Below are 25,764 nucleotides of genomic sequence, written 5' to 3' on the forward strand. Positions count from 1 at the left end.
TCACTAGAGGCTAATAGTACCACTCCAGCTCCCTACCTCACACCCCACATACACACACACACACACACACACACGTGTAAATTGAGAGCTGGCTGCAGGTAACATTATACCCACACTCTCATGAGCGTGCATTTCCTGAGAACAAAGACACATATGCACACTTTCACTATTATCAGGGCGTACAGCAGCAGGGCCACGGTAAGTACCTGAAACACAATTCAAAGTGCAGTGCCCCTGACTGCTGGCTTCCTGGTATCTACCCCATCATGGCCTACATTCACACCGCACCTCAGCGTTGTCTAACCAGAGTCCGCCCTTACCTGTTTATCTTTATTAGTGCTATCTTTCATGACACTTACAATTCTTCCCCCAGTTCCTAACATCAAAGCATTTCCACAAAATGTCTGAAGAGGTCTGCTCACAGAGTGGCATGACCCGGGATGCTCTGGGAGAGCAGCAGGGTAGGACGAGTTGCTGCTGACCATTTATCCGATGGCCTGCAGAGCAACAGCATCATGCCTGCCGGTGGGACTCTCTGGAGATGAACAGATCAGTGGGACAGAAATGAGACTGAGGTAGGCGCTAGGCTCCCAGTGATGACAGGTGGGTTGGGCAATGAAGAAAAGCAAACCTATCCCCAGGGAAATGGGATCCAGTTTCCCCCACACTATACACAAAAATCAGCACCAATGCATTACATGTAAAATAAACGTGAGATTATATTATTTCAGGAGGTAACGAGGAAAACAGTTAATGATCTCAGGGAGCACTCTCAAGATACAGGTTTTTATAGAGGAGCACTGGGGCCGCAGAGACAGCTCAGCAGATAAACCATTTATCATGGAAGATGAGGACCGGGTCTGGATACCTAGCACCCACATCAAAGTCTGAGCAAGCAGCATGAACCGCCATCCCTGAGCTGGGCGGGACAGACACAGGTCCTGAAGGCTCTCGGGCCAGCTAGTCTAGTCAGCCAACAAGCTCCAAGTGAGGGAGAACGAGGAGGGGGACAGAGGAAGACCCTCAGCACTGACCTCTGGCCTCCAGAGGCACACACACAGCACTCACGCACACATGAGCACCTGCATGTGGCTATGCACACACCATACACACACCACAGACGCACAAGGGAAGAACTTATCATGTAGAACACACTTGAATTGGGGATTCCTATTATCACAAAAACCATGTTCCCAAATATTCTTATGCTGAAGTCCTAACCTCAAGTCCTTTGGAGTTTGACTGCACTTAGTGACAGATTTTCTTTCTTTCCTTCCTTCCTTCCTTCCATCTCCCTTTCCTTTCCTTTCCTTTCCTTTCCTTTCCTTTCCTTTCCTTTCCTTTCCTTTCCTTTCCTTTCCTTTCCTTTTTCCTTTCCTTTTTCCTTTTTTCCTTTCCTTTCCTTTTTCCTTTCCTTTTTCCTTTCCTTTCTTTTCCTTTCCTTTTTCCTTTCCTTTTTCCTTTCCTTTTTCCTTTCCTTTTTCCTTTCCTTTTTCCTTTCCCTCCCCCTCCCCCTCTCCTCTTCTTTTCTCCCTTTTGCTCCGGCCCTGCTCACCCCAGCCCAAAGGTTTCTCATTTGTTTCTCAAGATAGGTGGTTGTGAGCCACTATGTGGTTGCTAGGATTTGAACTCATGACCTCTGGAAGAGCAGTCAGTGCTCTTAACCAGAGCCATCTCATCAGCCCGTGACAAGTTTTCTTAAAAGACACGATGAGATCATGCGACTGTGTCCTAACCCAATGTAGCCAGTGTTCTTACAGAGAGTTTAGGGCACAGATGTACTCAGGAGGGAGGTCATGTGTGGATACCAGAGGAAGATGGCATCTACCAGGCAAAGAGAAGGGTCTCAGAGTAAAAGATGTCTACACAGCCTTGATCCTGAGGAAAGCGTTATAATCCCTTTCTCCTCACTTGCTCAGGTGACATAACCACGTTCACTCTGCGGGACACACAGCCAGTCTACACTGTTGGTGACTCCGCACAGCCTTGCTGGACAATACCTGTACTACAGCATGACTGTCTACAGTGGCTTCAGCTCCTTTCCTAGAGCCTGGGCAGCCACTCTAGGAGGACACACGGTCTTCCCCTGGGTCTACAGATGTCCCATGGCAGGATGAGAAGACCTGGCATCTGTCCCTTCCTCCTATGTCTGTCGTCCTGGCTGGCTTATCCTCTGGGCAGATTCCACTCATCCTGCACATAGATAGGTTAAGTATTAGAGAACTATCGTGTCCTAGTTCAGGGTTAATCTGACAGAGATGTGCCTGGTCTCTTAGTCCCCTTCAAGGTAAAGTTCCCTACCAGCCACAGCAACCACCAAAGGAATGAGGAGAGGCAGTGCCTGTGGCCCTGAGGGACCTCTGTGGTGCCCAGGAATGCCCAAATTCCTCCCTGGATTCCTCTCTCCTTTGTCGCTCCTTCCCTGCATGCAGAACCAGCTCTGTGATGGAGATGATGGCTTTAAGCAGAGCTTCCTCTTCTCCATTATCCCATTGCTAAATAACAGGGGGGTTTGGTATCTCCAACACTTACATGTGAGAAAGATCTACCCTGGCATGCACCCCACACCTGGGCTCCATGACACCTTGGTCTTGGACTTTGTGACTTCATGAGCAAGTGGATTTCTGTTGTTTAATGCAACCAGGCTATGGTGCTCACAATAGCAACTAAAAATGAACACATGAGAATAGCACACAGCTCCAGGATGGAACTACATCTGCATGCAATGGCACACAGCTCCAGAATGAAGCTACATCTGCATGCAATGGCACACGGCTCCAGGATGGAGCTACATCTGCATGCAACGGCACACGGCTCCAGAGTGGAGCTACATCTGCATGCAATGACACAGGGCTCCAGAGTGGAACTACATCTGCATGAGGAAGCATCTGAGCAAAAGCAGCAGACCAACAGACACCATTTTGTGACCGAATTTATGTAAAATTGCAAAAGAAATAAAACTGTGTGGAAATATATTATTAAGTGATATAATTACAAGGAAAAACAATAAATCATTTTTATAAAAGGGACAACAGCGGTTAGCAGCAGGCCTGGAAGGGAGTGTGCTTGGGGGGACACTCTGGGGAATGCTGAGTTCTGAAGATGTCCTGTCTCTTTCCTAGAAGTGGGGACAAGAGCATTTGACTTGCCAATTATTGAACAAACAGAGAAAGCTAATAAATGATTTGGCCCCAAGTTCACGCACACCCAGCTGAGAGAGACAATAGGGCGCGAGCAGTCACAGTGGGGGACAACGGACAAGCATCTTCCAATGCTTGGGGGAAAAGGGCACAACTCGGAACTCTTCTCCCTCAGGCACCGGTTCTGGAGATGGAAATGAGCCTGGGGCCTTTGGGACAAACATGCTCAGGTCACTGGCACAGAGACACATTCTGACAGTCATGACGGCTGAGTCTCTAAGTGGAGGCACTTCAGCCACTGCTTTAGGTAAGATTGTCTCGTAAGCTCAACCAGTAATTAAGCCCTACTGTAAGAAAAAGAAATGTGTTTAAGTCATAAGATTATTAAAAGTAGCAGAATAAAAGTGACAGTTAGGGTAGGTGACATACAGGAGGGCCTGTGAGATGAAGTTCTACCAATTAATTATGTTAGCTAGCCTGGAGGTCAAGTCACAGGAGAGATCAAGTAATAGGTTACAAAAGTACAGTTCCAAAATTCATAGGCAAGGCTTCCCCTTCTACCCACGGAGGGACAACTGACACTAGACCCGCCCTCCTATGGTAAACAACTACAATCTTAGGCGAAGTCACGAGGCCAGGCGTTTTCATGTCTGGGTGTTCACCTGCTTGTCTGGCTATGACCCTGGGTGTATAATGCTGCAGAGGCTAGCGGATGGCTTTGGATCCCCTGGGACTCAAGTTATAGATGGTTGTGAGCTACCATGTTAGTGCTGGGAATCGACCCAGCACTCTCTCAAAAGGCAGCCAGTGCTCTTAAACCACTGGCCATCTTTCCAGCCCCAAGAATTTTAAGATGAGTTTTTCTTAGTTTTGCCTCTGAGTGCCAGCAGGAACACAGTTTATAGCCAAGCAATACCCAGACGCTCTACAATATAAAGCATACGATATAAATCACACGGTGTATTAAGAAACAGAAAAATGGGGGGGCTGGAGAGGTGTCTCAGTGGTTATGAGCACCGACTGTTCTTCCAGAAGTCCTGAGTTCAATTCCCAGCAACCACATGGTGGCTCGTAACTATCATTAATGGGATCCGATGTCCTCTTCTGGTGTGTCTGAAGACAGCAACAGTGTACTCACATACAATAAATAAATAAATCTTTAAAAAAAAAAAAGAGTTGGGCAGTGGTGAGGCACGTCTTTAATCCCAGCACTTGGGAGGCAGAGGCAGGTGGATTTCTGAGTTCGAGGCCAGCGTGGTCTACAGAGTGAGTTCCAGGACAGCCAGGGCTACACAGAGAAACCCTGTCTCAAAAAACCAAAAGAAGAAGAAAGAAGAAGAAGAAAGAAGAAGAAAGAAGAAGAAGAAGAAGAAGAAGAAGAAGAAGAAGAAGAAGAAGAAAGAAGAAAGAAGAAAGAAGAAGAAATATGCAAATAAATCAAGAAAACTGAACAACAGTGACTAGAAACAGGGTTGTCTAAAGGTTAGAATGGCTATCATAAAGTAGGAAATGACAACCTTATTTTGAGTAAACATTAAACTGAAATACAGAGGCCTGAAGTAATGTATTAGTCTTACAGTTTCCATGAGTCAGGAATCCATAAGCAGCGTATCTAGAATGTCTGGCTTGGGGTCTGTGATGGCTAATCTTTATGCTCAGCCTGGCTGGGACCAAGTGTCCAAAGGGTATGCCTAGTTTTATTCTGGAGGCCAGTATTTTAGTTGGTGACTTTGCGAGAGTCCTGGATTGGTTCCCAGCACTAACGCAGTAACTCACAACCATCTGTAACTTGAGTTCCCACCTGCTCTGAGGGGTGGCTGGGCCTCACCTCTTCAACTGAAGGCTTCGATAGTTAAAACACTGGCCTCACCCAGAAAATGGGAGGGAGCCTGGAGGAAGATGGGCTTCTGTCTTAACTGCCCGTGGCATCAGCTCTTCCTGGGTCTCTACCATGGCAGCTCACCCTGTACACTGTGAACTTGCCAGCGGAAATGTGGAGGAACACTGCTTGATGGCACACAGACTCACACCTAGCTGGCTTTCTGATATAGCCTGGGTCCAGCTGCGTCAGAACTGTGCTACCCACAGCGGTCTGGCCCCACCTGCATCAACTAGCAATCAAGACAACTCCCCGCAGACTCGCTCACAGGCCAATCTGAGGCTCACAGGCAATCCACTGAGACTCCCTTCTCTAGGCTGTGAGACTCTGGGCTGTGCCAAGTGCACAGTTAAGCTAAATAGGACAGAAAGTATCTCCTGAGGTTGTACTACAGGCCTGGAGTAGTCAATCCAGAAGCAGCTCATTGCCATGACTGGCAAGGTAGTGGCTGTGAGTAGAAGCCTTCAGTTCCTATGTGGGCTTCCCCATGGCTGCCTGTGAAACCGAACAGGCTAAAATAGTATCAACTCAAGCCTTCTCTCTTTCTTTTTAAAGATTTTTAAAAAAAATTTTTTATGTATATGACTACACTGCAGCTGTCCTCTGCCACACCAGAAGAGGGCATCAGATCCCATTACAGATGGTTGTGAGCCACCATGTGGTTGCTGGGAATTGAACTCAGAACCTCTAGAAGAACAGTCAGTACTGCTGAGCCATCTGTCTAGGCTTCAAGCCTTCCTTTTTAATATACATGTTTACAGACCTTAAAAAACTATGTCACCTTCATATCACAATATTTAGTGTGACATATTTTTCTACCAAGAAAAAATATTTTCTATTTTTCCAATTTTCTTAGGCCCTTTTGTTATTCAGAGTTAAACTTGTTTAGTAGGTAAGATATTGGGGTAAGCTAAATATCCTACAGATTCCTAATTCAATTCCACTACTGTCAAGAATACACTCTCCAAGATGCCAGTTTTTAAGATTTTTATTAAATTGAGAAAATTCCTTTCAATGGTTCTAGAACGGAATACACACATGGAAGAAATAAAAGCCAACCTACGCACACAATTAATTCAAGGAAAGTCACAGAGCTAAATATAGTTTCTAAAAGTCAACAGAGGAAGAAAACCTTGCAGCCTAGGGGCAAGCAAAATTTCCTAAGATGCAGGAAGCCCTGTTAATAAAAAACAAAACAATACAAAAAACCTGACAAAAGGTCTTTACCAAATTAAAGTACTCTGGCTATCAAGAAATAACTTTAGGAAGATTGAAAAACAAACTACTGGAAGAAAAATTATTAAAAAAAAAACTAATGTAAAGAGAATTTATATAAAGTATGAATAAAATACTAAGATTATAAAATGGGAGGAAGTACTACATAAGCTCAATATCTTAAGTCCTCAGAGAACACAGACTGACACAGTGAGACTCCATTTCACGTGGACCAGAGCAAATAACAGAAACATGGGTGACAGCTGCTATAGGCCAGGCTGCAGCAGAGCTGGACTTCCATTTATTGATGGTGATAATGACGGTGACAATATAACACAGGACGACCACTCAGGTGTGCGTATTTCTTATAAAGTTCAGTACAGGTGCCTTGTTAGAAGTGGGCACAGCATCAGTCTTATAAAGTTGAGCATATACCTCCCCTCTGACTGACTCATCTATCCTAGTTGCATAATCCCAAAGACCTGAAAACAGTCATCCATAAAAATAATACTGACAGCCAGAAAGTAAAGCAACTCCTGTGTCCATCAGCCGGGGCACCAACACACGGCGGCGGCGGCAGCAACATCACACAGAGAGGAAACTGATGCAGGATGAGCGTCCCCAGTGACTACACTGTCCTGATCCTGTGTATGCAAGGCTTAGCAAAGAGAAGCTGGCCTGTGGTGATTGGGGACCAGAAATGGAGAGTTGGGTGAAGGGCCGAGGCACACAGGCCTTCTGGGGTGACAGAAAGTCCCCACATCCTGTCTAGGATGCCGATTCGACTTGACGACACAGTTCAAAGAACTCATCCAATCAAACACTTAGGATACACACCTTTCATTACATATACATTCATCTCAAAGGAAAAAGATAAAAACAGCTTAAGGAAACTTCAACATTCAAGAGGAAATCACTTTTCAAAGCACCTAAGACAACTTTTTATAAAGATTTAAATAAGGGTTAGTGAAACCCAATTTTAAAAGTAAGAACTCAAGTGGTGCCAAACTTATCAGCACAGGCACTGCTCTGAAGCTGAGTTTCCTGAGATGCAGAGGACGTCACGTGGCCTCTACTTCCATCACTTGGACCATAGAGGTCTTCAAACAAAGTGCTAGTGATGCAGACTTAAATAAATAGAAAAGGGTTAAAAGACGCCGGGCGTGGTGGTGCTTGCCTTTAATCCCAGCACTCCGGAGGCAGAGGCAGGCAGATTCCTAAGTTCGAGGCCAGCCTGGTCTACAGAGTGAGTTCCAGGACAGCCAAGGCTACACAGAGAAACCTTGTCTTGAAAAACCAGAAAGAAAGAAAGAAAGAAAGAAAGAAAGAAAGAAAGAAAGAAAGAAAGAAAGAAAGAAAGAAAGAAAAGGGTTAACAGGAAATGACAGCAGGCAGGCATCATACCTGTCGGGAGAGGAATGTAAATCCTTTTCTCTAGTCTCCTGCGCAGAGCCTCATCAATGTCCCAGGGGAAGTTCGTAGCAGCCAGGACCATCACCATTTTGGATGGGTCATCGTTTTCTAAGGCTCCTCCAACTCCTGGGCACAGGGAGCAGGGAGGGGTGTCAGTGTCACGGCGATGACTGAAATCCTTTCCCTCAGCCAGCATCTCTAAGTGTTAGCCACAGCTCTTGGTGGGGCCTCTGTGACTTCAATAGCAGCGTGGCAAAACCACGCATCAACATAGAACAAAACTAAGGAGCTGAAGAATCCAGCAGCCTAAGGCAGGGCTCCTTCCCGGCTTTCTGTAAGAAAGCCATGCATATTGCTTCCGAAGACTCGGAGTCTGGTCCACTCATCCTCTCATGTTTTCCCTATAAACTGCCTCTTTTCTGATTTATTTGGGGGGAGGGTTGGTAATTTAGTTGGATTTCTCAATAAGAACAGCTGAAGCCAGGCGTGGTGGCGCACGCCTTTAATCCCAGCACTCGGGAGGCAGAGGCAGGNGGATTTCTGAGTTCGAGGCCAGCCTGGTCTACAAAGTGAGTTCCAGGACAGCCAGAGCTATACAGAGAAACCCTGTCTCGAAAAAAAACAAACAAACAAAAAAAAAAAAGAACAGCTGAAACACTGCATAGTGCTTTATGACCAGAGAAAATATTGTCTGCTTCTTCACAATTACAGTTTTAGGATTAAAACTTTTATCAGGGCGTAGTAGTGCACATTTTTAATCCCAGCGACTGGGAGGCAGAAGCAGGTGAATCTATGTGAGTTCAAGGCTAGCCTGGTCTATGTAGAAAGTTCAAAGTCAGCAAGATCTACAAAACAGAGAGAATCTGTCTCAAAAACAACAACAAAACAATAACAATAATAAAAAAACTTTGAGGATACACAATTGGCTCAAGGCAATGCACTGTGAAATATCATTTCATACATAAGTTCACAAACATAATTGTCAAAGTAGTAGATTTCAAGCAACCCAGTTCAACATGTATAATAAATAAGTCACTACTAAATGTCTTCTTAAATCATTCTTATGAGGAATAAATTTCTCCAACTAACAAACAGCCATAAGTAATGTTGAATGAAATCCTGCTAGCTAAATGTGTATTCAGTTATGCCCTGGCCCCAATTTTAAATATAGGCAATGAAATGGACTGAGTGAGGGCCAGGTGTCCTGGCACACAATGTCATTGCTTGTCTCTAAGAGCCTGGCATTGTGTACCATCCATCCTAAGTGTAGGGGTTTGAATGAAAATGGTCCCCATTTGTTCAGATGTTTGACTGCAAGATCCAAAGTTTGTGGAACTGTTTGGAAAGAATTAGGAGGTGTGGTCTTCTTGGAGGAAGTGTGTCATTGGGGGTGGGCTTTGAGGTTTCAAAAGCCCAGCCCAAGTTGCAAATCAGATGTGAGCTCTTAAGCCATCTCTCCAGCACTATGCCTGCCAGGCACCCCCACCATGATAGTAATGACTTACCCTCTGGAACTGGAAGCAAGACCCCAATTAAATGCTTTCTTTTGTAAGTTGCCTTGGTCGTGATGTCTCTTCACAGAAACAGAATAGTAACCAAGACACTGGGTGTCCAAAGATGGTGGATTATCAGAAACAACACTTGCTGGATATGTTAGACACATTTTTATCTTTTCTTTCGGACTGTTTAAACAGACTCTTGTCTCTCACACAACTACCAGAGTGAGCTGACTCTTGATAGTACTGCACCCCTAACTCTCTTTCATGACTCCCCAAATGCTTTTCCTTGTTCTCTGGACAATTCTGGCCAGTGCATCAAAGCCCCTCTGCCTCTCAAGCTGCAGCCCTCCCACCTGACCACTGTGACTCCTATACCTAGAGTTCCCTTCTGCCACAGAGGGGACCACTGTGTGACTTTCTAGGCAGTTGTTTGCCTCTGATGTAGCAACTGGTTAGTCTCAAAGGTTTTGTCTCAGAATTTTTGATGTTCTTAAAAATCTCTGGAACTCCAAAGGGCTATCATTGTGTAAACTGTATCTATTAATATTTGCCATTAGAAACCAAAATATAAGAAGGCTAGGTATTGGCTCAGTGGTGTTTGCCTATCAGACACAAGGTTTCTAGCCCCAGCACCATAAGTAAGCAGATAGGGAAGTAGATACATACATACATACATACATAGACAGACAAACAGACAGACTGTTCAAAGTATTAACTCATTGTAAAAATAAGGCTCCATGACTCATTAAATTAAGATAAAGAACATATCTTTTGAAAGAAAAGCATAATTTTCAAAACTTCCTAAGTCTTAGCTGGAAGACTTTTCAGAGGGCTCGGTGTTTGAGTAAATAAGAGACTAGCTGCCCTCTCCCTCTGCTTCTGTCTCCATGCTTTGGGACGCTCCCAGGTTTTGTGAACCCTGGAATACTCTACTACTTACTTGTGAGAGGATTAAAGCAAAACCAGAAAATGTGCCTTGGTGTTATTGTTGAAATTGTGTAGCCCCTGCAGAGCCCTCCGGTGGTCTGAAGGCCCAGGCACACCTTTAGAGCCTTGGTGGGCATGGTAGGCCTTGGCTCCATAACCTACCACCCGGCCTGTGCGTGGTTGACTGTAAGGATCCTGGGATACTTAGGATACAGGAACCAGTGGGTGGTTTGAGCGAATGATTAAAAGTGAGTCGCAGCTGCTTTCGGACCCGTTCACTGAGAACTTGCAGAGCATGGACCCAGACAAAGTTGAGAAGGATGGGTAGTTTGAGACACTCATCATGTGACAGTTACCATCCATCTGGATGAGGAGCTCCGACTTGACTCTGCGGCTTGCCTCATGCTCATCGGACGTCCCTCTTCGACTGCAGATAGAATCAATTTCGTCGATGAAGATCGTGGTAGGGGCATAGAACCTAGCCTTGGGGAGAATATGTGAAAGCGACTATTCAGTGATCTCGTAAAGTGCTCTGGATGTTTAAGTAGCTTTTGGTTTTCCTTCTAAAATAGTGGTGAATGAAGGTGGCAATCTTTGTCTATTAAAAGTGCCACCACTAACGATTATCTTAGGAACAGCCAATTCAATAATAAAACTTACACAGTTGGTGATGCTGGGTGAAAGGTACACAGAGATTCATATGTTTCTACTGTTTATTTGTCATTATTTTGAGGCAGGTCTCACTGTGCAGCTCTGACTGGTCTGGAAGTGGCTATGTAGAATAGCCTAGCCTCAAACTCAAACTCAGAGATCCACCTGTCTGCTGCCCAAGGCAGACGCCGCCATGCCTGCCAATTCTTCCTTGTTTTATGATGAAAATTTTCCATCATGAAAAAAAAAATCTTCCTGGCAACAATTTTAAATAAATCAATAACTAATGACAGATCTGCCTCCAGCTGACTTTTAAAGTCTTCTGTCTCATCCTTGTGCTAGATGCCCAAACTGCCAATCACCCTCACTGCCAAAAGGCCCCTTTCCATCTCATAGAGAAAGATCCACTGAAGACACACCAAGAATTCCACAAAGTCCACTGTGAATGGTGTGTCAATAACTGGTACAACTTCCCATGCTGCTCTCAGAAGATCACAAGGGACAGACCTGGATTCTGAGGAACCACAATGCCCATACAGTCAAACAGTGTTTGGAAATCTGCATACAGCATCAATCACTTACCATTTCAAACAACAGTCGGACCAACTTCTCAGACTCGCCTCTGTACTTAGATGTCAGGGTAGAAGAGGAGACGTTGAAAAAGGTTGTCCCACATTCAGTGGCAACCGCTTTAGCCAGCATAGTCTTACCAGTGCCTGGGGGGCCAACCATCAGCACACCCTGAAATTTCAAGATGAGTTAAACAACACACTATATTTAAATGCTTTCCAAAAACTACCATCATCTGATAATACCAGTATACGTGAGGATGCCCACTAAACCATTACTCCCCTGTTGTCATGGTGAGATCCGTGCATTTAGCAAGTGTATCAAGAAAATGATGAATGCCAGGTGTGGTGGCACACACCTTTAATCCCAGCAGTCTGGAGGCTGAGGCAGGAGGATTTCTGAGTTCAGGGCTTGGTCTACAGAGTGAGTTCCAGGACAGCCAGGTATACAGAGAGAAACCCTGCCTCAAAAAACAAACAACAAACAAATAAGGAAACAAGCCAGCTCTTGTCTCTCTCGGGTCAGAGGCAGCCAGAAAAAAGCTCATAACTGGAGGTCTGAGCAGGTACGGTGGCTCACGTCTACGATCTTGGCGTGTGGGAAGTTGGCTCACGTCTATGATCTTGGCGTGTGGGAAGTATGCATAGCTGTCCTGGGGCCCAGGAGATGGCTCTGTGGTGAAGACAGTGTGCTGCTCTCGCAAAGGAGCTACACTCAGCTCCCAGCACCCACATAAGACTCACGAGCTCTTGTTCTCCAGCTGTAGGGGATGCAACACCCTCTTCTGGTCTGTGGGGTCACCTGCACTTTTGTGCACATGTTCCTATACACACACACACACACAAAGACACAGTTTAATTTGCTTAACTTTATATTTACAGAAAAAGACATCCAAACGTTCTTAAAAATTAGCCTCTATCTCAGCCCCTGAAACCCATGGCTTTGAAGATGGCAGCCTCTCTGCTCTAAGCCCATCTCTCTTGCTATGCGGCCGCAGCATCTAAACTACGAATTCCCAGCCAGGTGTGGAGGTGAACGTGAGCTGCCCGGTCGCCCGACTGTTGGTGCCAGCACACAGGTCCACAGCAGTGTTGCCCTTGGTTACCCAAGCATCCCTACTCCAAGACTGCCAGACATGCTCACCTTCCATGGCCTTCTAATCCCTTTGAAAAAGTCAGGCATCCACATGGGCAGGACGACAGCTTCCCGGAGCAACTTCTTAGCCTCCTCCAGGTCTGCTATGTCATCCCTTTGGAAGAACAGTTGCACGCTTATTCAAGCCACACCTCTGACTTAAGGTCAGGTTATTACTTTAAATTTGCTTACTTACAAAACTGTTCTTGTAATAAGACTGTATTGTGATCCTTACTATATGAAAATGATCAGCGAGAACATCCTGGCGTTATTAATTAGAACACATGCAGGGAGCAAACTCTGTCAGCGTGTCAACAGCAAGTTAACATAGAAAGCATCCTTGGTTGGACGCTGACAGGATGGGTATTACAGACAAAGGCGTCATCAGGAGACCCACAGCAACCCACCCTTAGGATGAGTTTTCTTCTCTACTACAGCTCAAGACGCTCACTCACCAGTGAATGCTAGGGTTCCTGGACACAATGTCCCTCTCCAGGGCTTCCACCAGATCCTTATCATACCCAGCGCCATCAAACTTGGGAATCTCGCTGTCACTTGCACCATCTTGCACATTTTTCCTTGCCTGGAGGTGTGAGTAAGAGAAGTTATGGCCAGTGACAACATAACATATCATAACTGACATCATCAAGCTTTCCATATATGACATGTGTCCACATGCATGTGTGCGTGTATATATACAAATGTGTCCACGTGCATGTGGGTCCACATGTCTATGGGGCTGGGATGAAACCCAGAGCCTGTGTGTGCTGGGCAAGCACCTTAGTCCTGAGCTGCATTCCTGTCCAGAGGAACCGCTTTAAGAGACTATTTTCTTGCTGTTTAAAATGCGATCTTCTGATTGCCTAGATGCCATCCCACCCTATTTAACTCAGCAGACCTGTCTCAACTGGACAGGCTTGTGTAATCCTCCTCCCAGCTACACTCCTTGGCGGACAGTCCCAGGTAAGAGTTCACTAGCCCTCACAGGATCCGCCTCTGACTCCCTGGATACAAAGCCTCTGCGCCTCTGCTAGAGAACAGACTGCTGATGTGCAAGGCGAAAGTCAGGTACTGAGCCCTGGCCTTATGACGCAACATCTCACACGGTGCTCATTTAATGTAACACCCAACCCTGCGACTGCTTTTCCTTTCTTTATGGATAAGGAAAACAGGGAAAGCCAACTAAGGGCTTCTCTGCTTTTCTGCTACAGAGCCCTGGCTGTCCTAGACTCGCTTTGCACACCAGGCTGGCCTCAAACTCAGAGAGGTCCGCCTGCTTCTGCTGCATGCGCCACCACGCCTGGTACTTCTCAGCCTTTTGACTAAAATTAAATGTAAATGCTAAATCCGGCTCCATTTACCAGTAATCGTTGGGACAGAACATGTAGCTCAGGCCTTCCTGCCTCCTCAAGCAGCCCCTTTCCTTGGTTCTCCAGCTTCACAGCTGACTGAGCTGCTTAAAGAGCACAGTGAATGGCCGAGCTGACAGATCCCCAAAGCAGCCAGTACAGAGACTACAGGCGAAATGGACCTGGGACTTTCCTGCACTTACAAGCTTTCCCCGGCTACTGAGTCACCACACAGGACTCAATGGTCTCCTTCAGGACAGCTCTTGGGGCCCTATCACAGAGTTACTCAGCGGCCCCGAGCAAGCACAGTCATAACATCCAGCCTCCTCCCCCGGCTCTCCCGCCTCCTTCTGCTCAGGACCTTTCAGACCCACTGCTCAGAGGACCCTTTTCAACCACAGAATCAAGAGCTAGAGAAAAGTTTAATTGGTCCTAAGTCCTTTTACTAATATTGTGGCTTTAAGAAAAAGAACAAATTCTAGGCTCCTATTCTATGAGCTGCAGGGCTCTGCAAGCGTCCTGCAGTGCTGAGAAGGTGAATGTGACGATGCTCTGATTTCTCAGGGATTCCAACCACAAGATCAGCTTTAATGCGTAGAGCCACGCCCCTTCAAGAGCATCAGGCCCTTTCTGTCTGATAGAAAAATGAAGGGCAAAGGGGTCCAGTGAGGAGACAACAGATCATGATAGACTTCCCCAGTTCTACTTCTGAGATAAACAAAGAGGCACAGTCGGTACCAGAAGAGAACCAAATGGCTCGTGTGGCAAACGTCCTGGTCTTCTGAGCCTCCGAGCAAATGGCCAAACAGTGTGTTGGCGACCTCATCTTGAGGATCTGCTCACTTGGGCAGGCCAGTGCTGGGGCTAGGTCAAATGTTTAGTAATATCCTTGTAGCTAAAGTGGCATGTATTAAAACTGGCTCGATTAAAACAAGCTCCTAGCTTAACAACACAACAAACAATACCAACCAACTTAAAACAAGCTCTGTCTCGGATCTCATTTTACGACGTGGCTAGGCCATGGCTATGAGTCACTCGCAAGTCAAACCCTGGGAACGCTATGACCATTTTCCAGTATGCTAGAAACGAAGTAGTGAGAGCATCAACAGGGGCCGACTTTGTGATTTCAGATTTGCCACATGGAAAGTGAAGTTAAAAATCTCACTTTCACACAAATGCCCTCAGAACAGGGAGGCGAGGCTCTCTCGATACACACCAAGAGGAAGGAAAAGCCCCATCTCTGTCTCAAAGAAATGGGAATCGTGGGACTGTCCAAAGGTAGCTTCGAGCAGGTATCACACAGCTCATCGGATTGCAAGCACGGTTTGCAAGGCAGGGTGAGGATGCACTGTGGCCCTCTCTAAGCACCTATCCAGTCCCCCGTGGGAAAGCTGAGCTGTTGACGTGACAGAGGACAGGATGGAGAAACGGGCAGCATCCAATCTGACCTGCACTTCAGACAACCCTGGTGGCTACTGCTGGAAAGGATGATGGGGAGGAGGAAGAATCTAACAAGTAAAACCCTTTCCTGCACAGAGAAGTCGGTGCGAGCCTCTGAATGACCTGGCCAGTCAAAGCAAGACGGTGGAGGGAGAACTCTGAGGCTACAGCAAAATCACAGTGAAAGTGGGCGAGTAGTGTCATTATGACAAACATAAAACAGGGCGGGGAGAGCTGATATATACGCCATGTGCCTGAGCAGAAGTAGTGCATTAGCTGCACCACTTTAATAAACAGACAGCTTTCAAGCAATGAAGCTGACATCTGGGACATGGGGTCTTCTACAGAACACTAGACTGGAACATCACAGAGTGACCTCAGAACTCTTTCCTTAGATTTGAAGCACGAAGCACTAAGGTCAGAATTAGCAACCATTTGACAGTGTGAAGGCTGATAGACATTTTTCTTTTCCCTAAAGCAAAATAGTTAGCTTCTTTGTACTAATTTCTAAATTATTCAAATCAAGACAACTTCCGTAAGGATCTTTTGTGAGTCGTGCCTCTTATTCTATCGGAAGAAAATGAGGCTCTAAGTGACAAAGCAAATATTTATAGCTTGCAGTCAGTGACTGACGCAGCCTGTCCCCAAATGCAAATAGCGTGTGCATCTTCCTTTGCAGCTCCTCTCACTGTGGGACTGAGTGATTAAGACACAGACAGCTACTGCTCTGTGCCGTGCATTTTGCAGACACATTGTTCAATGACCAGCTGAGAAATGGCTCGCACATCACACCACGTGGAGGAGGATTCCGGGAAATGTGGGCCACGTAAGCCAATGAGCTACTGCTGGAGCTACCACCCTTGGCTGCTGTTACTGCCGAGGCCGACAGGAAGCAACAGAAGAGGCAGGTTTCAGATCAACATAGGATTTTTCTGACAGTGTGTCCTGTTTGACAAAGATACTGACTTTCTGGTCAGGCAGTGAACTACATACAGTCACCAGAACATCTCTGAGCTGTAGACGGCCTGTGGCTCTTTCTATAAAGCTGCTGCTTCTCCCATGTCCAACTTACCCTCTGCTGCCTGGACTCAATAGATAAAAGCAAATGCAAAATTTCTTAGACGTATCATTTCTTTCTTTCCTCCCTTCCCTGCCTCCCTTCCTTCCTCTTTTTCTTGGTGTGAAGATTAATTACATCCATGGTTGGGTAAGCACTCTTATCAAAGAACTACATTCTCAGCCTCAATATATCAATTATACATATTTAATTGTTTTTGTTTTTAAATGTGTCTGTGCGTGTATGCGTGTGTTTGTGTTTGTGTGTGTGTGTGTGTGTGTGTGTGTGTGTGTGTGTGTGTGTAAGCCAGGGACATCAGATCCTCCTGGAGCAGGAGTCACAGGATTGTGAATTACCTGACCAAACTCAGGTCCTTTAGGAGAGCAACAAGTGCGCTTAACCATTGAGCCATCTCTCTAGCTCTAATATCTCTTCTGTAAACTGCTAATTCTGTATAATCTTTTTCATGCCTCTGTTTGTCTCCCACTGTCAGGCCAGTCTAGCAGCTGACATCCACACTGCTCATGGTGTTGGTGCCCTGGGAACCTAGCACATATCAGCACATTGAAGAAGCATGAAATGGGTCTTCTCCTTTCCTTCTCACAGATGAGGAAACTGGCAAACCAAGTCAGTCGCTCGTCTAAGCAGCAACAGCGGCCTAGGCACTCTAGCTCTGGGCCTGGGCTTGCAGCCAGTTTGTTCACAGGGCACACTGCTGCACATGGGGGCTGCTTCCACCCACAGCAGAAACAAACACAGGAAATGTTAGACAAGGACACCAGCCTGCAGCCCACCGGAGCCCTACTGTCCCACAAAGTAACGCAGGCAGACAATTCAGAGCACACTTACTGACGTGGGTGCAGCACCCTACACTGCCCAATCAGGACAGAAGGATTGTAGCAACAGATCCACAGCAAGCTCTATACTCACCAATATGCACACTCTTCCCACAATAGTTATGAGCAGGTTTAGTGTGCCAGGCTCTGTTCTAGACACAGAATACAGCAATGAAGCAAAAAGACACAGACAGACCTCAGTGCTCATGAGGATTAGGAGGAATAAATTAAATATGGTTACTAAGATTTCACATTCAATCTTCCCATTTATAAAACACCACATTTAAACAGAGATAATAAACCCTTGGAAACTTGACAACCTTGAAACTGAGAAAAAGTTAGCTCAACAAAAATATACAAATTCTAAAATCAAGAGCTGAAGAATGCTCACTGAGCTCGGCTGAATCCCAGTAAAGGTGCTCACCCTGAGGGAAACACACAGGTGAGACAAAACCTCCCCATAACCCAAGAGCACATCTCTCAGACACCAAGATTATAAATGGAAAAAGAAATCCAATGTGGATTTAAAAAAAAATAGTGCCAACCTCTACATACGTGCAATTCAGCCACAGTTATAGAGATAAAAATGCCGTAAGATTACAAATATGACAATGGATAGATGGTTTAATGTGCAAAGACCAGAATAAGAGAGTCCTTAAAATACCCCACTGATGAAAATATAGCCACAAAGAAGTTTTCAGTCTCCTAAGTTATAAAGTATTCATACAACACACAGTAAATATTCCTGTAAAGCCATGGCACCTTCAAGAGACCAACGATGACAATGATGTTGAACACTGACAATGGTGTGGAGACCTGTGCCTCCTACTCTGTCAGTCACAGTGCAAACTGCTAACACCCGCTTGAAAACTGTCTGATGATGTGATGTGACCTCCCAATGTCTAACTTAGGCATCTCCCAGGACCCCACCATCCCACCCCTTAAGTGGACATTTCTGGTTTCTTCGGAGACTCAGTAGTGTCATGTGATGTTTTTTCTGGAAACTGTCTTATGAGAGGATGCTTTGCTGTGAACAGACACGTGATATCTTTCTGGAAGCTGTCTTGTGAGAGAGCACCTGATAAAAACCCACAGACAGTGGAGGGCGCTCTTGCATTGGTTCGCCTTATGACGCTTTGCTGGTCTTCACTGATGGTTGCTTGCAAGCTGTAACTTCAGAGAGAGAAATGTGCCAAAGAACTGCTCGTGGTATTCTGACTGCTTCTTGCTGCACAAACTCATGCCAAATCATTGGAATCTACTGGTTTCTTCTGGTTCCACCTGCTACTGGTTCATGTATGGTGTTTGCCGACTGGACTGGACTGCTGAGGCCGATTCGTGTTTGGAATTGCCCCAAAGACCTGCTTCTACTCCTTGTCCTGTTAACCTTTCTCCCCTACCTTTGGTCGGCTGGCTAGAAGGGAGGTTGAACCATTTAAGAACCCTTATTAAAGTAGGTTTTGAAAAACCTTAGGCTACACACCCCTAATGTGCACTTACTAAAAATGAATGCATATGCACACCAAAGAAGAATGAAATGATCCAAGTTGGCACTATTCAACAGCTCCAGACTAGACAACCCAAAACTCTACTCACAGGAAACATTTAATTGTGCACGATAGTGTGTAATTATAAGAATTAACTAACAATATCAGCAAAGGCATAGAGAAATCTTACAAACATATTAAGCAGAGAAAGAAAATAATACAAAAAGGTAAAAATCAAAAATCCAATTCCTAAAAACAGGTGCTACGAATCCCCCCAAAACAGTAGCATCCTCAAACAAGGGGCTACTAACTCATAAGGTGTCATAACACAGAGCGCTGGTCACCCTAGGAAAGAAGGAAGCGGCAGAGACTGGGAGAACTCGGACCGCGGCTTCTGACTTCTGAGAAGCCAGTGATTTTTGTTGACCTGGGATGGTCATTTTATGATAAGAAAGGTACAAGGGTTACTGCAGAAACTATCTTTTTGGTTTATAATAAGACAATTTATTATATTTTCAAGAATTTTATAAGCCAGTTGGGAAACACACACTTAAACTTCATCAAGAGCTTTATATATATATATATAAGCACAGGAGACTTGAGTCAGATGCCCAGCACCCAGGTGAAAAGCTGGGTGTGGCAGTGCCACTTGTAATCCCAGGGGAGGACCCAGAACATGCTGGCCAGTCGGCCTCACCAACTCCAGCTTAGGGGCAGCATGAGACCCTGTCTCCATAGGTGGGGTGGCGAATGATAGACACCTGGGGTCAACCTCTGACCTCCACACATAGGCACACACATGCATGGGCACCCACACCTAGACAAACACACATGAGTACATATGTGTACCATACATACACCTACACATATACACACATGTGGTTTCTATTGTTTTTACATTACTAAAAAACAACAACAACAACAACAAAAGAACCAAAACTGAGTATTCTCCCAACACTTAAAAATGGGCCTGTTTGTCAGTGTTGCACAAGTCATGGAGAGATGAGCCAAATTCCAAGATCCTGTGCCTTTCACGGCTTTGCTGCCATCTTAGCAAAGAAAACAAGTCACCAGCCAGCACCCATGGCTACACGGCATCCCTCCATCGCCACGATCACAGGGGACAGGGATGTGAGTGGGCCCAGCCAGCGAGAGTGTTCTCTAAAGTCCACCAAGAGCACTGGACCTGTGTTTCTTTAAATTATGGACAAATGGCCACACGTGCCTTATGCCAAGCATGTCTGTCATGGAACCACATGTGAATGTGCATGTGCCTGAATTACATATGAACATGCGTTTTTCTAGAAAAGTAGTTCTTCAGCACACATTAGCACCTCACATGAGATGACCATTCATAAAATAATTCAATTATGACCTATGCACTTTTTAAGTCACTGTTCATGTGTGACAGTTTGTGTTCATCAATCAGCAGGTGTCAACAGAATGGTCCAGTCTTGTTTCCAGTGACCCTCCACGCCTGTGTCCGATGCTAACCACACAACAAGGACAGCATTCACCATGGCCATTTGCTATATACAGTGTAATGAGACAATGCACTTTAGGTCAAGTAACTGAGCAGGGAATTCTGGGAGCATAGCTGGTCCTCCTTTAATCTGAACTTCACTTAGACTCACGTATAACCGTGATCCTGGGATCATGCAGGACACTGCTCATTAACCACAAGTTAGCTAAGGCAACATGGCTAGCATTAGAGTCTGAGCTTTCTAACTTATAATTATTTTTTAAGATAATAGAAAAATATTTCTTCTACTCACTCATATTTACTTTTAGTATATCCTTTCTAAATTTAAAAAGCATTTGTTATTTCTACATAAAACTCTGATTCTCAGAATTGTGAAAGTATAACTTACTGTCACTGAATTCTTGGTGAAGATGACCAGTGCTCCTCTACCTCATGCTAAAGAGATACGTCCTTTTAAACAGAGTCCAGGTTAAAGCAGGCTAACTCACATTTCTCAGCATACATCTATACTGACCGTAAGCTTAAATGATAATATGGTAAATTCAGTTTTTCCATTTGCTATATAGTCTGAACATACAGGCTCCTCCAACCGTCAAGTCAAAGTCCAGTCTCCAGTACGCTGCATTAAGAGATGGGGCCTAGAGATGCCTTTGCCTGCCTAAGGTTCAGCCTTTATAAAATGACCTAGTGTTTTATTATAGCATTCCAAACAGTCCAAGGCACTGGGTACGTTCAAATAACACTAAAAACACAGCTTAGCTGCTTGTGCCACTCATGTCTGCAATGAGAAATAACCAGATGCCAGTCAGGAGTCCTTTATTTGAGACCAAGTCTCACTATGTAGCCCCATGGTGCCAAGCTCATGACATCCTGTGTCAGCCTCCCTGAGTGCTGGGATGACAGCCAGATACACTTTATTAGTTTATATTTTCGTTTATATTCATTATATGACTAACACAAAGTACATAGCTAGTAAAAATGTACTAATAACTTATGCTGCACACTAGCTATGTGGACAATCCTGTGGCCCTCAGGGTTAAAAAGAAATATGGCCTCAACAGCAAATCATTGTGCAAAATGACTGTTGCTTATTTTAAAAAAAAAACAGCACTTTATGCTTAGACCTAGTCTGAAGCCTATCAGAAGTTTAAAAAGAAACGGGGGACAAAAGGATGTAATTTCTCACAAAATTTACCAGTATTTTTTGGAAAATGAAAGTCAATATAAAAGTATGCTGAGAAGTGTAAGTCATCCTACTCTAACCTGAATTCTATTTAAAAAATAATTAAAATAAGCTTTCACACTGTGTCACATCGTGATCTAAAACTTGGGCTCACAGTCATAGCCTTCAAAGTCCCAGCCCACAGCACCATCAGCTGTTAGCAGGACACAGGGCTCATAGATGACTGGAGGGACCGAATAAACCAACACACATAGCTTCAAAAGTGTCAGAGCAACACCAAAGCCGCGGCCCCTGGGGAGAGCACGGCTCCCACTGCTTCTACGTGGCATTCCACAGTGCAATCCTAAACACAGCTAAAGCAAATATGCAGGGACCCTTGACAGGATGTGATTTATCATAAAGGCCTTTACCTGCTGAGCCTCTAATGGGCCCAAGATAAATTTCTTTTATCCTCATTTTTTAGACCTATAAAGTAATAGAAGCAGCTTTCAGAATTCTATATACAAATTAATAATCTATTAGACTATGAGATTATACAAACATATGTATATAACTAATTTTTTTCTTTTGTTTATTTTTCTGGCAGGGTATAAGTTACAATGTGGACCAGGTTGGCCTTGAACTCACAGAGCTCTGCCTGCTTGTCTTCCTGGGCTTTGGGATTAAAGCTGTGCACCACCACACTGAGCCTAAAAGTGAGATCTTACTGGGGAGAGAGGTAGGATTCAACACAGGGAACAAAAAGCAGATAAGCCCTTCTGTGCCCTCCACGTGTGCTTTAACAGCTCTGCCATTAAACACCTCGTCATGCCCCAGGCAGGGGCTGCTAGGACTACATGCTTGCACACTCAGTTAACCAAATAGTCTCAAGCTAAGACTATCTTTATTTTAGGCAATACAGTCTCATTTTTCTGGACTAGTTCATTTCATTATGTTGGTGCCACCTGCCAATCGCATGATTGAAAAGGGAGTCTGTAACAGCCCTTGTGATCTCTCCATCTTCACTTTCACAGCAGCCCTGGAAACTCTAGTCTCTGCTGTGATAATCAGATCAGAGACAACTACACCTTTCAGGTAGCATGACACTTCCGTGTTTGTGTTTTTAAAAGTAGTTCCTTTGATTTTTGTGGTGACTCAGAGTAGCTCTCCTACCTCCTCGTCAGCCGTAGAAATAAGAAAGGCTGATTTTGCACTGATAGTCTGAGTACTCAGCTTGTCACTGACAGAGTAAAACAGACAATTACTCAGGAACATTGTAAATGAGAAGTCACAAGTGTGGCTCCCACAGCTGCTGCCACCAGTTCACCCGCCTTGTCCTCCATTGAAGAGTCACATGTAGAATCTTAGGTTGCCTCAGTGGCAGGTTTCCTTCCTCAAGTCCAATCCAGCCTTCGATGGTGGGTGAGGGAGGGCGGGTCTTCCCGACTCCACCCCTCACTGGGAGAGGATTGGAGCACTCACCCTGTACCTTAGATTTTACTCTGAAAGGGGAGCAGGACTGTTTCATGAACCATTCATGGATGGTGCCCAGAGCCTTCAGGGGACCCAGGGCCAGGGTTACTCCTGGTCTTCCTTTCTTTTGTGTAATCCACAAAGGTCCACTTTCCTAATACACTGAGACCTCTGTGTGTGTGTGCATTTGCTTAACTAAATATGCCTGCTATCCCACTGTGTGTGTGTGTGTGTGTGTGTGTGTGTGTGTGTGCGCGCGAGCTACCCCTCTGACATTATGTGCCTTGCAGTGCGGCCTTTGAAATATAAAGAACCCCGAGGAACCCTGAGAATTCACCCCCAGCTCCAGTATCCACCAAAGCTCCACTGTGAGTGAATGAATCAGAGCCTTGCCTTGTCATCTCTCCCTCTTGCTCTATAGTCCTTGTCCCGACTTGCAGGTTTGTCACTCTTCGATATCTGGTGTGCTCGGCCCACGAGTCCCCGGGCTCCTGCCCCCACGTCTTTCCGCAGAGGCCTCACTTCGCGATTTGGACGCCTGATTTGAGGTGGTGCTCTGACAAAAAAAAAAAAAAAAAGACAGTTAAATAACAATTAATCAATTAACCCCAGCACTCAGGAGGCAGAGGCAGGCAGATTTCTGAGTTCGAGGCCAGCCTGGTCTACAAAGTGAGTTCCAGGACAGCCAGGGCTATACAGAGAAACCCTGTCTCAAACAAACAAACAAACAAACAAACAAAAACAATTAATCAAAGACAAGGGATGCAAAGCCGTATTACTCACGAGACTGTCACAATTTCCCCTGCCGTAGAGTGGTTGGAACAATTATTAAATATAGGTGACACGCATGGATACTTTGCCAAAGTAACAACTAACCACCAACAGAGGGCACCTGCGTCCACCTGTTAACCTCAGCAGCTGCACTCAACCGACTCTCAAATCAGGAAGAGTTAACTTAGAAATAGCTAAAGCCTTTTCAGTAAAGGGTGGGACTGCGTAGTTCATTTTCTTTTTTATAACCAAGAAAACTTTCTCCACTTATGCTGGAGAAGTCGGCATTTCAATATGCAAATTACAAATGGCAGGGCCCAGCACCGACATTCTTATAAACAAAGCCATTCATGTGGGAAAATATATCCACGTCTAGTGAGTGTCAAAAATGATGATAGAACTCCAGGTGTGAGTAGCAATTTCAATAAATCCAGATTCGAAACCAATGTGCTCACAGCAGCACATTTTGTCGGCTTCCACCATGGAAGGCTGAGCCTTGGGGCTTCTCGGCACAGCGCTTAGGCGCAGCACTCCGGGTGGGGGCTCTATCACTTCATGGCTTCCTTTCTCAAACCATCCATCCCATCTCCTTGCCTTCTCCTGCTGCCCCGCATGACATCTGTGGCTGTTCTGATCCTGGGTGCAACTGCTTCTTCCTCTCAATAGCACAGTGACTGCCCATCTCTAGACTCAAGGGAAGTGGATGTTAGCTCTCTCCCCTTTCCTGATGTTTTCATTAGCATTTATTAATTATACATACTAATGGATCCATTGTGACATTGTCACACGTGTACATAATGTGCTTTGGCCACACCCCTCATTAATCACCCTCTTGTTCTCCACTAACCCCTGTGCTCTTTCAAACTAGCTCCTCTCCTCCCTCTCTCCCTCCCTCTCTCCCTCATCCCCCAGTGTGCGTGCGTGTGTGTGTGTGTGTGTGTGTGTGTGTGTGTGCGCGCGCGTGCATGTGTTCTCCAATAGAAGAGTTGCCTTAGAGTTGGTCATAGGTCCATGTGCACCTGAGCAATGGCTACACCACTGAAAGTCTATTAAATGGGGGGTGAGTGGGGTCCTAGGGCCCCTCCCCCTCCCATGACAGGGTGTTGAAGGGTTCAGTCTTGTGAAGATCTAGTGCATGTAATTACAGCTGCTATGAGTTCGGGGCCACAGGAAGCCACTTCCTGACTGGACATCAGTATCCCACTGTGCCCCTACCCTCTCCCAGGACGCCAGTTTCCCACCATGCTCCCTGCACCCCCAGCTCTTCCTTCTTCCCACGGCTGCAGTGTACCCTGCTGGCTTGGGGCTTTAATTCATCTCTGGGTTTCCTTCTTGGTCTCCTAGAAGGCAGCACAGTAATAGTGTATGTGACAAGACGAGAACTGGATGAAGGAACAGTGAAATGGATCAAGACACTGCAGTTCTGACGCAGTGCTAATGCTGCGGTTTAATGTAAAAAGACTCCCACGGGATTATGGGTGTGTGTCGCTTGGTCCCTGGTTGGTGGCACAGCCTTGGAAGGTTGTGGAACCTTTAAGAAGTGAGGCCTGGCTGATGGAGTGTGTTGATTGGGGTGTGTTGATGCTTTTGGAGTGCAGCCCTATCTCCTCTACACATCTTGGCCAGTCACATGAGCAGCTGCCTCCCAATTCTGCCTACCTGGACTCCTGTGGTCACGCCTTAACTTTCATGATGACGTGAAATCCCCAGATACCTGAGTCAAAATAAGTCCTTCCTCATTAGGATAGTGTCACAGGCCTGAGGAAAGAAACCATTACATAAAACAAACACAAGCAAAACAAAAAAGTCCATTGCATATTCATAGTGCTGGGCTCTGCTAAGAATAAGAACAGCTGCTGAGAACCGCACAGGTGCTGCTGAGAACCTCACAGGCATCTCTAAGGCTCCGCACTGACACCTCCATCCTGAGTGTAGTCTAGTTCAACAGTTATTGGACAGCCGTTTTTTAGTACACAGCTAGTGACGCTGCTGACCCCAGGGAAGACAGAAATAAACAAACTGCAGTGTGAGAGGAACTGGGGCCACTGAAAAATGACCAGAAGATGCTTTGGAAACTGAAGTTGTATCACACTACGACATTCTTAGTCCCTTAAACAGGCTACCAATCAAGTAAACCCGTGAAGAGACAGCTGGCAGTAGTGCCGCACACCCTTAATCCCAGCACTCAGGAGGCAGAGGCAGAGGCAGAGGCAGAGGCAGAGGCAGAGGCAGAGGCAGAGGCAGAGAGGCAGAGGCAGAGAGGCAGAGGCAGAGGCAG

At 45.6% G+C, this 25,764-nt stretch overlaps 1 protein-coding gene across 5 annotated transcripts in view; it reads right to left on the reverse strand.

The window, feature by feature from the left end:
* Positions 1-25,764, reverse strand: part of Katnal1 (katanin catalytic subunit A1 like 1) — a 50,732-nt gene that overhangs the window by 3,499 nt on the left and 21,469 nt on the right. For all 5 annotated transcript variants that reach the window (XM_021162446.2, XM_029477592.1, XM_021162447.2 and 2 more), the window contains 6 exons: positions 23,109-23,271; positions 12,884-13,011; positions 12,438-12,543; positions 11,307-11,465; positions 10,430-10,556; positions 7,639-7,773 (listed from right to left, as the gene is read on the reverse strand). In XM_021162446.2, coding sequence (XP_021018105.1) covers positions 7,639-7,773; positions 10,430-10,556; positions 11,307-11,465; positions 12,438-12,543; positions 12,884-13,011; positions 23,109-23,271 — 818 coding nt within the window. The remainder of the gene's footprint in view (positions 1-7,638; positions 7,774-10,429; positions 10,557-11,306; positions 11,466-12,437; positions 12,544-12,883; positions 13,012-23,108; positions 23,272-25,764) is intronic.

The sequence above is a fragment of the Mus caroli genome, chromosome 5 (assembly GCF_900094665.2).
Source record: "Mus caroli chromosome 5, CAROLI_EIJ_v1.1, whole genome shotgun sequence".
Classification (NCBI taxonomy): Eukaryota; Metazoa; Chordata; class Mammalia; order Rodentia; family Muridae; genus Mus; species Mus caroli.